This window comes from Schistocerca cancellata, chromosome 4, assembly GCF_023864275.1.
Source record: "Schistocerca cancellata isolate TAMUIC-IGC-003103 chromosome 4, iqSchCanc2.1, whole genome shotgun sequence".
Taxonomy (NCBI): domain Eukaryota; kingdom Metazoa; phylum Arthropoda; class Insecta; order Orthoptera; family Acrididae; genus Schistocerca; species Schistocerca cancellata.
This window is the reverse complement of record NC_064629.1, coordinates 747,101,324-747,113,958: the sequence shown is the minus strand read 5'-3', so window position 1 is coordinate 747,113,958 and position 12,635 is coordinate 747,101,324. Positions and strand designations below refer to the sequence as shown.

At 38.4% G+C, this 12,635-nt stretch overlaps 1 protein-coding gene across 1 annotated transcript in view; it reads left to right on the top strand.

Moving 5' to 3' along the window:
• The window catches only part of LOC126184085 (mitochondrial glutamate carrier 1-like), a 185,246-nt gene that overhangs the window by 154,406 nt on the left and 18,205 nt on the right, over positions 1 to 12,635 (top strand). The window contains exon 7 of the mRNA XM_049926440.1: positions 624 to 809. Coding sequence (XP_049782397.1) covers positions 624 to 809 — 186 coding nt within the window. The remainder of the gene's footprint in view (positions 1 to 623; positions 810 to 12,635) is intronic.

Genomic DNA, 12,635 nt, shown 5'->3' with positions numbered 1-12,635 from the left:
GTATTCAGGTATAAAAGTATTTGACCACCAAACTTGCCAGTTAAAGGTGCTGGCAAATGAAAGTTTTAAAAATCATTTGGAATCATTTCTGATTGATAACTCCTATGCTACAAATGAATTTAAGAGTAAATACTATATATTTCATTAGGTTACATTTATCAAATTTTTAGTCCAAATTAAGATTTAAGAAAGATGGTTATGTAAATTGTCAGTGTGTAGCCATGTTTTCACAGAGGAACTGTATCTTACTTTTAAACCTAGTGACTGGTTCAGTGGTTGTTTTTGTGATCTTACCATAAATGAAATGTTAAAAACCTAATCTCCCTGCTTTCCTTCAGTTCAGGATTTGTCCCCTGAGCTACTAGGAAACAAAAAGAGATTATTATCTGTTCATAGTTCCAACATTTGTTGCATCATAGAATTGTGAAGTTATGATAGCATCTTCAGTTCTGGGTAATATAGTTTTAGTATTTCATTGTTTTGCAGATGTTTCTGTGTAGATAAATCGCTGTATTTGGACTGTATAATATACAGGTATAATGTACGTTACTCAGTTGTTTATAACTTAATAATTAAGAATTTGAAAACTTAAACAATTATACTCCTTACTTTGATATTTTCAGGAGGAATAGCTGTACCAAAAATTTCAGCTACAGCTATCACATTAGAACTGCTGAGAACAAAGGGCATAATTGGATTGTACAAAGGTGTTGGTGCAACAATGCTACGAGATGTATCTTTCTCTGTTATTTATTTTCCACTCTTTGCTCATTTAAATGCACTTGGTCCAAGGAAGAGTGATGGTTCAGGTAAGTATTCCATATGTAAATACTCTCTCATGTTTAGTTTACCTATAAATATATTAGTAATATTCATTCATTACTCCCTTTGTGAAGAGCAGTAATTGTAATGAACAACATAATAATAATAATCAGAATAACAACAATTATAATCATTACATCCTTGTGAACATGTCCAAAATACATATCCAGTCATAGCATTTGTGTCAACTAGCAGGATCCATTGTAATAGAAAGTTAATTAATGCTGGATCCTGTGTTAATCGATGGAAAGATCCGGGAAAGGAGGAGAATACAAGAGAATGAACAAGCTGCTGTAACTAGTACTTTTGTGTGTCGCTTGCTATGTTGTTGTGTTATATAGCACATTTTAAGTAATGTGGTATAATTTTTAGTCTGTTGAAAAGATTTTTAATACTGTTGTGTAAAGATAAACAGAGTGGCTGGAAGTTTTGTCTCACATAATTGCTCCAAATCAGTGGTTTAAGGTTCATTCAATGATGTTATGGTCTATTCTGTCTCCATTATAATCAATAAGGCAAGAGTGGTTTGAAAACATCACTGTTGATAATAAAATGAAAGTGAAATAGAAAGAAAGAGAAACAGGATTAAACAAAAAAATTATCTAAATAATCTGTTGACTGAATGTTTGGGTAAGTGCCAGACTACAAATCCAAAGTTGCAGTGTTGGATCTTCAGTCAGTCCTCATATGTTTCTCCCCACTTAGCACTTCTTTCATGTCTAGCAATGATTTGTTGATGTGAAAAATTCCAAACTACTCCATGGTTCAGAGTCAGTCACTCAATAACTTCTTGGTTGAGGCAGTTGAAAGATCCGAAAAAGGCAAAAGCAACATCAAATGGTACCATTTTTGGTAAAGCACTGTGATTGTAACTTTTAAGGGAGTTTTACTCACATTAATTCAGGGTAAGAACTGGTAAGAACCAATACTGTAACAAAGGATGTTACTGTATCTCGCTACTTAAGTAATAAAACATGAAAGAGGAAAAAATAAATAAATAAAATAGAATAAAACTAAGTTGCCAAGGAAATGCACCATATACAGCAACAAAACACAGTGCTCACACAAGCATCTGGCAACAGCAAAATGTGTTAACGGCTTTAGGAAGCCTATGTAATGCTTCACAACAGCAAACTGCCTCCGATGAGCGTGACGTCACAACTACTTACAGTACATTCATTAAAGCAGTTGTGAGTGAGCGCATGCACAATTCAGTTGCGTATTAGTAGTACCTTCTCCCGCTTCTGGCTACAGAAGTGTGGCAGTTAGCTGTATAAGCAGTAGCAGCAAACAGCCAGATACCACCCGGAAAAAATTTTACTGGCGCGCCTAAGCTTTCACGCATGCGCAACAGTCCTGGATATAGGGGCTGGGAGCAGACTGGAGTATCTGACCCGGCCGGCAATTTCTGGGGTAGGGGGACCTTGTTTCAGAAAGCGCCTAGCATCCAGCGCATGTCAGTCTGTCAATTATTCGTATGATTTTGAAATGCATCCCTGTTGAATAACAGGTAAGAAAGATTATGTATTATCTTCTTGGTGTATCCAAGAAAATGGAATTTTGGCAGAAAATCTTTTGCCAGAATGCTAGCAGCCACTGAAGTTAAATTCTGGGAGTAGCGCGGAAAACGCATTGTATGAACATATAATAACACAAACCGGAGAATAAACACGGGATAACTAAAATGATGATTGTGGCAGGTTTAGTCAAGTTAACCGGAGAATAAGTTTTAACTCTGGCAGGAATAGTTACAGAATTAGTGATAAGATTGTTTGTTAGAATGAGGAAGGAGAAGAAATGGGTACATCACACAAATTATGGAAGAATATGACAATTCCAAATTTATATAAAAATTTCGTACTATTACTTTTCAATCTCATGCTTCAGAAGCTAGAGAGTATGAATGAAATGTGAAACTATTTCCTAACATGAACCTTTTTGCTTGTAGTAGGCCAAATGGGTATTCTGTATTGGTACTTCATGAATCATATTCTGACGTATTGTAAAAATAATCATTATTGCCAAAACAGTCTCGCTTATTTGGTGTGTGTTACAATTGCTTAAATATTAGAAAGGCCTATTTTGTTTTCTCCAGCACACAGTGACAAAATAGACGTAATCAGATCGAGAAACCACACCAGTCTTGGGTACTATTTGTATTAACAGCTTTTTCAGTATTAAACAATGACATTTCTATTTTTGATGTAGCAAAACGTTTGACAAACTGTGATGAGCTAATAGATTCTTGCCCAAAAGGAAAGCACACCATGTAAAGCTGTACTAAGGTTAGTGAGAAAAGCAATGCAGGGACTTAAGGATTGAAGAAATGTGTACTGTCTTGCTTGTCTATTGTCTTCACTGGTTTTATGTATCTTATATTTAATATTATGTCACACAAAACCATTACAAAATGTTACATGGTTGAGTTCCACAGAACGAAATACAGTGACGTGCGATAGAAGAATGCTGTGTGAAGAGGCATGGCACTACACTTTGGCACATTTAAGACCAAATAATATGTATTCTTTTTCCTCAAACACATATGTTTTATGTACCAGACTCTTCAGAAAGATGTGCACTGCAAAGGGGACGTATTTTTGAAATGTCTATTTTTTTTAATTTTTGGTGTCCTTCCTCAAACGCTCGAGGGAGGAGGGGCGCCACTCTGTAGTATTGTCCCGGTTTGGAAATATCGTAGATCAGGGGCAGATCTACAGAGCAGTCTTAAGTTGTAATAGGGAGGTGGGTAGTCTCACATGACCCGTATTTACGTTTAGCAATTTTGCTGTTTCCTTTTCATTTATTGCTCTCACGTCAAATGAAAACAAAACGGAGTTTTGTGATCGGGAGCTATCAAGTGAATTAAAATACATTCACACAATTACAGCAGGCTAAAATATGTTATTAGTTTCAGGTTTTATTTTATTTCCCGTTTCTGACGTTCAAGCATTATCGCATTCCAGAACAATGAACTTATTTTTGTCGATTTGCTAAAGAAATTTGGCTTTTATTAATCTTTTTGGCTGAACCAGCCAATTTATTTGAAACGGAGTGTTTAATTCCACGCTATTGGCTAGTTTCAATTGTTCGCTGCATTTCAGGTGCATGTTTTCATCTTACAGAACATATGGCAATACGCCATAATAAAGAACCAGACATGAGATAATGCAGTACTGGTACTCCAAGAAAACTTACATCCGAATCTGGACATACAAATGTGCACTTTAAGCCGAATTATGCATTTTAGTATGGTTCATGAAATTTCTATGCTCTTGGAGTATCCTCTAATATCTTGTTTCTTTTGTGACATTATGTAAGACGCTTGTTATCTGGCGCTCTCTGGCAAATGCTGAAACGAACGTATTTCTAACAGGTCGCGGGAAAAGCGTTACTTTCAAAGTAAATTTCCTTTTGTGCAAGATGAACTATGTGCGAGAATGTACGATGAATTTCTTAACTCACAGAGCTTTTGACTCTCACTTAAAAATCAGCTCTTTGAGTACGATGATTTAGAATAATTTCAAGCCCTGAAGACTTGACATTTGTCTTTCTTAAAAATTTTACTGGCACATATGTGTAATATAGCTTAAAGTGTAACACGCGCAAAAAGGGGCAACATTATATGTGAAAGCTTTTCTTTTCTTGTAGCAGCACTACGTATATTAATTTAAGCCATTAACTTTTCCTATTTGTGTGTTCGCGTTGCTTACCAGTGGTGTTGCTATTGGCAAGGAACATAAAGCTACCGGCTGACTGCATCACGTGTCCTATGTTCTGAATATCCGCTGTCGTCGGCTGGCGAGATCATGTGATGTGAGCTATGACAGGCTTACAAAAGCGCATCGCAATCACGATTTCAATGTTTTGGCAAGTAACATGCGGTGTTTGGTGGAATTCAAATTTATACTTTCGTAATAAGAAAATATGCAGTGTACATGTTGCTGCACATCCCAAATGTGTTTTGTTCCCTGAGTTTCGTTTTCTAAAGTGCTGGGAAATTCTACGCCAGTGTATAAAACCATAACCATTCAAAAGAATGATAAGTTTTACAGTTCTGAGGAAAAAGGGTATTATCACCCAGGGGGAAGTGTACCTCTAACCAGGAATTCCAGGAAAAATCCGGGAATTTCTTTTCCTCGTCTACGTATACACCCTGTAATTTTGATTGCTAGCTGTTTGCTTGCCTGTTTGTCATGTTGGTGTCTGATGTTACTTTCAAGAACAAACATATGTTGTGTAGAGACTAGACTCAACTTTACAGCTGATGGTCACCATTCTGTTGTTCATCAACCTGTAAACTTACCTTATTACAGCAATGCTCCCAGGTAACCTGTCCCTCTACCTGACACTGTTGCCTTACATCAAAATTCTAAAATGATGTAGCCCAGGGAAGGGGATTGTTAAGTCTGCAAGCAAGAACAGAACCAAATGATGTTGATTTATTATGGAGGTACAGTGGTCTTTAAATGTTGCGCTTGACATGTGATGTGAAAAAATTGATGTAGTCTGTGTCTGGCACTGTAGCAGAGTGCCCTCATAGAAAACCATGGAACATGCCTTCCCTGCATATTCAACATGAAGTTATGGGAACTTCATCAGAGATTAATCTTACTCATACGCATAACTCACTAAACCATGATCATTGGTAAAATCACTGAGATGAGATGGAGAAATGCAACAATACAAGACTGTGTATACAGCAAGTGGACTTACTTGATCATGAGGGACGTGATCATCAGTGCACAGTTTCTTTTCTAGCCACAGATTCAAAATACACTTTAAATAAAACTGAACTCATTGTATCCAAAAGCTAACAGCTATACGGTTTTTAACTTGGACATTTGCAAGATGCACATACTAAACAACTATTGTGTAATCTGTGTGGTCCATTGGCAGGCTATCAAGACATCTGTCTTCATCCATTGCTCGCATTCCTCTACCTGAGTGTGTCCTCATCCCCTCCATGTCAGACTCAAGCCATCACTTCAGATGTTTCAAATGTCTTCCTCAGATGTCAGCCTCCCATAAGAGATGATCACAAGTTTTATTCTGTTTTTTAACTTTCAGAATAATAATTGCAACATAACAGACATGCACAGTGGATACAAGCAGAAACACACATACAAGATGATACCACAAATGCCTGAAGTGATAATTTTGCAACATGAAGTCACCCGAGCAATTAATTCTACGCACAATTGGAAAGCCCCTGAAAAAGATAAAATAGCAAATTTCTGGCTAAAGTAGTTCACCTCAACACATTCACATCTAACTAAATTATTTAACAGTTACATTGCAGACCCATACACAGTCCCTGATACACATACACAAGGAATAACTTCTCTGAAACCTAAACATCAAGCAGGCACAGCAAACCCAGCAAAATATCGCCCCATAACATGCCTACCAACAATTTACAAAATATTAACTTCAGTTATTACACAGAAATTAATGACACATACAACACAGAACAAAATTATAAATGAAGAACAAAAAGGCTCCTGCAAAGGAGCATGAGGATGTAAAGAGCAACTGATAATAGATGAAGAGGTGACATATCAAGCTAAAACTAAAGTCGCTACACTATGCATACATTGATTACCAAAAAGCTTTTTATAGTGTACCCCACTCATGGTTACTACAAATATTGGAAAACCACACTTAATATCCAAACAAATTCAAATAATATCACATCACAGCCAATACAGATTAAGTGTGGAATATACCAAGTAGACTCATTAGTCCTTTCTCGTTCTGCCTTGCTCAGAACCCACTATCCAACATGCTAAATAATACAAATTATGGATATAATATTACAGGAACATACCAACACAAAATCGCACATTTGCTATACATGGATGATCTAAAACTACTGGCAGCAGCAAATCAATAACTCAACCAATTACTAAAGATAACAGAAGTATTCAACAATGATATAAATATGGCTTTTGGAACAGACAAATGTAAGAAAAATAGTATAGTCAAGGGAAAACACACTAAACAAGAAGATTACTTATTGGATAACCACAACGACTGCATAGAGGCGATGGAAAAAACAGATGTCTATAAATATCTAGGATACAGACAAAAAATAGGAATAGATAATACAAATATTAAAGAAGAACTAAAAGAAAAATATAGACAAAGTCTAACAAAAATACTGAAAACAGAATTGACAGCAAGAAACAAGACAAAAGCTATAAATACTTATGCTATACCAATATTGACCTACTCATTTGGAATAGTGAAATGGAGTAACACAGAACTAGAAGCACTCAATACATTTACACGATCACAGTGCCACAAATATAGAATACATCACATACATTCAGCAACAGAAAGATTCACATTAAGCAGAAAGGAAGGAGGAAGGGGATTTATCGACATAAAAAACCTACGTTATGGACAGGTAGACAATTTAAGAAAATTCTTTCTAGAACGAGCAGAAAATAGCAAAATACACAAAGCAATCACTCATATAAATACATCGGCTACACCATTGCAATCTCATAACCACTTCTACAACCCTTTAGATCACATAACATCAACAAATACGAAGAAAGTAAATTGGAAAAAGAAAACACTACATGGCAAGCACCCGTATCATCTAACACAGCCACACATCGATCAAGACGCATCCAACACATGGCTAATAAAATGCAATATATAAAGTGAGACGGAAGGATTCATGATTGCAATACAGGATCAAACAAACACCAGATACTACAGCAAGCATATTATTAAAGACCCCAATACCACAACAGATAAATGCAGACTTTGCAAACAACAAATAGAAACAGTAGATCACATCACAAGCGGATGTCCAATACTAGCAAATACAGAATACCCCAGAAGACATGACAATGTAGCAAAAATAATACATCAACAACTTGCCATACAACATAAAATAATAAAACAACACATTCCCACATACAAGTATACACCACAAAATGTACTGGAGAATGATGAATACAAGTTATACTGGAACAGAACCATTATAACAGATAAAACAACATCACATAACAAGCCTGACATCATACTCACCAATAAAAAGAATAAATTAACACAACTAATCGAAATATCCATACCCAATACAACAAATATACAGAAGAAAACAGGAGAAAAAATTGAAAAATACATCCAACTGGCTGAGGAAGTCAAGGACATGTGGCATCAGGATAAAGTTGACATTATACCAATTATACCATCAACTGCAGGAGTCATACCACACAATATCCACCAGTACATCAACACAATACAGCTACATCCAAACTTATATATACAACTACAGAAATCTATAATTATTGATACATGTTCAATTACCCGAAAGTTCCTAAATGCAATGTAACATATACCGTACAGTTAAAAGGAAGTCACGCTTGATCAAGGTCCGCGTCACTTTCCCTTTTTAACCAGACATAACGTCTGAGAAAGGAAAGAAATAATAATACCCAAGTCATCTGTATGATCCATTTACTTGGCCGGTATTGTCTTCCAGAGTTACTGTATCTTCTAAGCTTCTGTAGACTAGAAGGCCACCTACTCAGAATACTCTAGAATATTCTTGAAGATCTTACAGACATTCCATGTGGCCACCTCCTGGTCACACCTTAACTACCTGACTGCATCTCTCTCCCTCTTCCAAGTATATGCCTCTTATGTCATACTCTGCATTCTGTTCCTTGTTGGATCTTGCTTCAGGTGCATGTTTTACATCTACCTCTATACCAATATTCTGCAAACCACTGTGAACAGCATGGCAGAGGGTACTACTCGTTGTATCATGTATAAGGATTTCTCCCCTTTCCATTTATGTATGGAACTTGTGTATAAGGACTTCTTAAGTACCTCTCTGTGTACTGTAAGTTGTCTAATCTTGCCTTTGTGGTCCCTATGAGAGTCATATGTAAAGTGCTGCAATATATTCCCAGATTCCTTACAAAATACTGGTCCTTGAAACTTCGTAATTAAATTTCTGTGGAATAGTTGACGTCCATCTTCAAGAGTTTGTCGTGTCAGGATTTTCAGCATCTTTTTGATGCTCTCCCATGGGTTCAGCAAGGCTGTGACCATTTGTGCTGCCCTTGTTTGTAATGTGTCCAACATCCTCTGTTGGCCCTGTTTGGTGTATCTCACACAATTGAACAGTGTTTAAGGATGGATTGCACAAGTGTATTGTAAGCAATATCCTTCGTAAATTCATTGCATTTTCATAGTATCCTACCGATGGTTCAAAGTAGGAACCTGAAAAATTTGCAGTTGTGATAAATGCATATGTAGATGCAAATTCCTTATAAAAAAAGTTTATTTTCAGCATATAAATATCAAAAATGTAATCATTTATTTGTTGCTGGTAATGCACATCATCTGGTGGAGACCAGTTTTGAAAGACAATGTGAGTAAGAACGTGTTTGCAAAATAAAAAGTGCACAAGTGCATCAACAGAACATGGTGCTAGATTCTCCTGTGCATTGTCAATTGGGTGTAATTGAATGGCTTGTATAAGATACTCGCCGAGTAATGCATTGTAGAACTATAGCCGTCCTGGGGATGAACGGTTGGCTATGATGTAAGAATGGCAGAAGGTGGATGGTTGAGGCAGGCTAGCAGGCTTGTGAAAGGCTCAGAGAGAAGGGGCTATCAAAATTAATGTTTCATTTTGCAGTGTTACATTAGCAGTGCATCGATGAAAGGAGGCAACTGTGCCTTCACCAAGCGGAAAGAGAGTGGGTGGGTTGTACGATAGCAAGCAACAGGCTAGCTGGCTGCAATAAACATGTGTCTAGCTCTGCTGATGCCTGTGGTGGTGCCTGGCATGTGACCCTATTGCGTGAGCCTTAAACATTGGGTGGAAGTTGCACGTGAAGGTGGACACAAATCTTGCAGAAGTAGAAAACTCTGCTATGACTGACTGCAACTGTGCAGTCACTGCATGCAGCAGCAAGATGTGCCTTGTGTGGGCTGCAACTGTCTGCCCCCAGGGCTGGAATCCAACTGCTGCTGAAGTGAGCCAGGAAGGTCCACTGGATTGTGACACGAAGTCCAGGGCTGGACTTAGTGCAGGATGCTGGTACTTCAAAGTAGAATCAAAATAGTGACTGCTGCTGGTGGTTCCATTTGGTCTCCTTGTCTGGCCTAGCCCATGTCATAGTGGAGCTACTCGGCTGTGAATGAAACTGCTACAAAATTGACAGCTATTTGTACAATACATCAGGCCATCTGTTATTCCGATGGGCTGCTTCTACTCACATACTCGGTAATGCCACTGAAACACACTTGGGGAGTAATACCCTTGCCTGCATTGCGAAAGCCATGCGTTACTGCTGTACTGGCAGGTTTAACCAAGTGGGCGTGGCTCGTCTTACAATAATCCAACAACTTCATTGCTAAAACTGAGATGACAATGCCCTGTACATTATAGCTGTCAGTGGCTGCTGTAATACTCCTCCACATATTCTCGAAGATGTACTCTCGAAATGAACAAAGAAACACATGTTTGTCTGCCAGCTAAAGTTTGAAAGCTGGTATAATTTATGCTGTGCATTGCTTCTTGTTTTCTTTGCTTATTTTGAAATTGGAGAAGGGGCTAATCCTGGTCATTTACAGAGTTCAGTTGGGACTCTCACAACACTGGAAGGGATTGGCAATCTCCATGACCATAGGTCACTTCTGTCTACACAGAATACATGTTTATTCTGGTTGCCCTGTGAGAGGGAGGCAGACTTGTTACCTCCACTGCTCCTTACAGATTGCCAGTGTACAGGGTTAAGCGAAATTTGCACACTTGGGCTTCGCAGCGAGACTCCTCACATACCAACAATAAAAAAAGTCTGTCACAAAATTTTGTCTGGCGAGTACATCCGGCAGAAAAAGGACTTCAAAGAGTGGCAATATGGCAACACAGTAACCACATATGTAGCAACTATTTGTGTCAGCACATTTTAGATGTGCTGTACAGTTGGTGCAGTAAATAGAGTTTTGGGTTAGCATGCAGGATGTAGTGCATTCGCTCCTAGGTTGAGGTGCATTTTTTTCATTTGCTTATTTCATTCTGACATTTCATACTGTAATATACACCATTTCTTAAGTCACATATATACTAAATGTACAACCTTTTGTAACACTGAACATAACAAATACGTAGTTAGACCAATAAGAAATATAGTTGAAACAAATGACCTGTCACAGGACAGAATAACTACAAAAACAATATCAGATGCTAAAGATGATAGCACAGTACAATAACACAACATCTACTTGTTATTTATACTAAATGTAATGAGTACTCAGATGTTGCACATTAGGAACCTGTGACAGTAATAATGTCCATATTAATGACCGCTTGACATTCACAACAGAATACGTTATCATCAGAACAACAGATGCTCAATGCAACCTCCCTGCATGTCCAAACGTTGCGCAACCCTCCAGATTATACAGCTCTGGACCCTTCCCAGCAAAAACTGCGTTCACAGTAACAAGGGCAGCAGGAACACACGCTACCAATTCTTCCACATTTGTCGGCGGAGTAGAGTGCACGTGTTCTTTCTGGTGTCCCCACAGCAAGAAATTCAGGGGATTTGGATCAGCCGAACATGGTGGCCATACAACTGGACATCCATGTCTGAGCCATTTTCCGGGAAATGTTCCGTCCAAATACTGTCGCACATTAATTCCAAAGTGTGTAGGTGCACCATGATGTTGGGACCATATCCTCTGCCGAACATGTAGTGGAACATCTTCCAGAGCGTCAGGCAGACAGTTTGAGAGGAATGCATGAAACCTTCGTGCAGTCAACTGGTTAGGCAACATGTAGGGATCCAAACACCTGTCACCCAACTAGTGCAGACGTTGAAACCAAAGCACATTTTATATTCACGGTCGCGAGTGACATGTGGATTAACCTCACACCAATGGTGGGCATTGTGCATATTGAAGACACCCTCATGAGTGAAAACGCTGCTTCATCCGACCATATTACGGTGTTCACAAAGTCTTAACGACCGTGCGAAGTGAGACGCGCAGCTGCCTTGCTTCACTGAGGTTCTTGGTGTATGACCTCCAGAATTGCTGCATCAGTAGCTGGAGTGCGGCGAGTACATGGATGACCTCTGTCACATGATGGTGGAGGGCGAGGACCTGAGTCCTGAAGGCGCAGCTCCAGATGACAAAACACATTTCTATCTGGTGTTGACAAGGCTATCTAGCAGCATATTCACAAGCGGCAACACCAGCCCGGTTATCAGGTGCACCAAGGACCAGAAGCATATCCAACATTCATCATTTGTGTATGCCGTTAAGTCTGCCACACTGGTTTAGATAGTGTACTCATGTACATTGGAGTGTGTCATGGGCGCATTACTCTGGTCGCAACTAGTCCCTGTCTGGTGAACAGCACATGCAGTATAAACATGCCATCAATACTGCACGTTGTTCCACCTAACATGCATTACCCCTCTGACAGGTACTGTTCTGCATGATTCATCCCGACACTGCTAATTGTGAAATGTTCAGTTTCGAATTGCACTGTTTCCCTAATGGTATTAGACATGATGTTTCCACAATCCCATCGATAGAATAATAATAATAATAATAATAATAATAATAATAATAATAAGTATGCATTGAAGATAAATACTAAACAGAATGCAGTTGCCAGACTCAGTGCTGAAAGGCATAATTAGTGGGACCAAAGTGATAACACATACAAATAGTAACTGAGTTTGGACATAATTCACAAAGCACATTGCTACTCCTACTGGTAACCTAAGGCAAGAATAATAGTTGGTAGTAATCTGTGGGACCATTGGAGG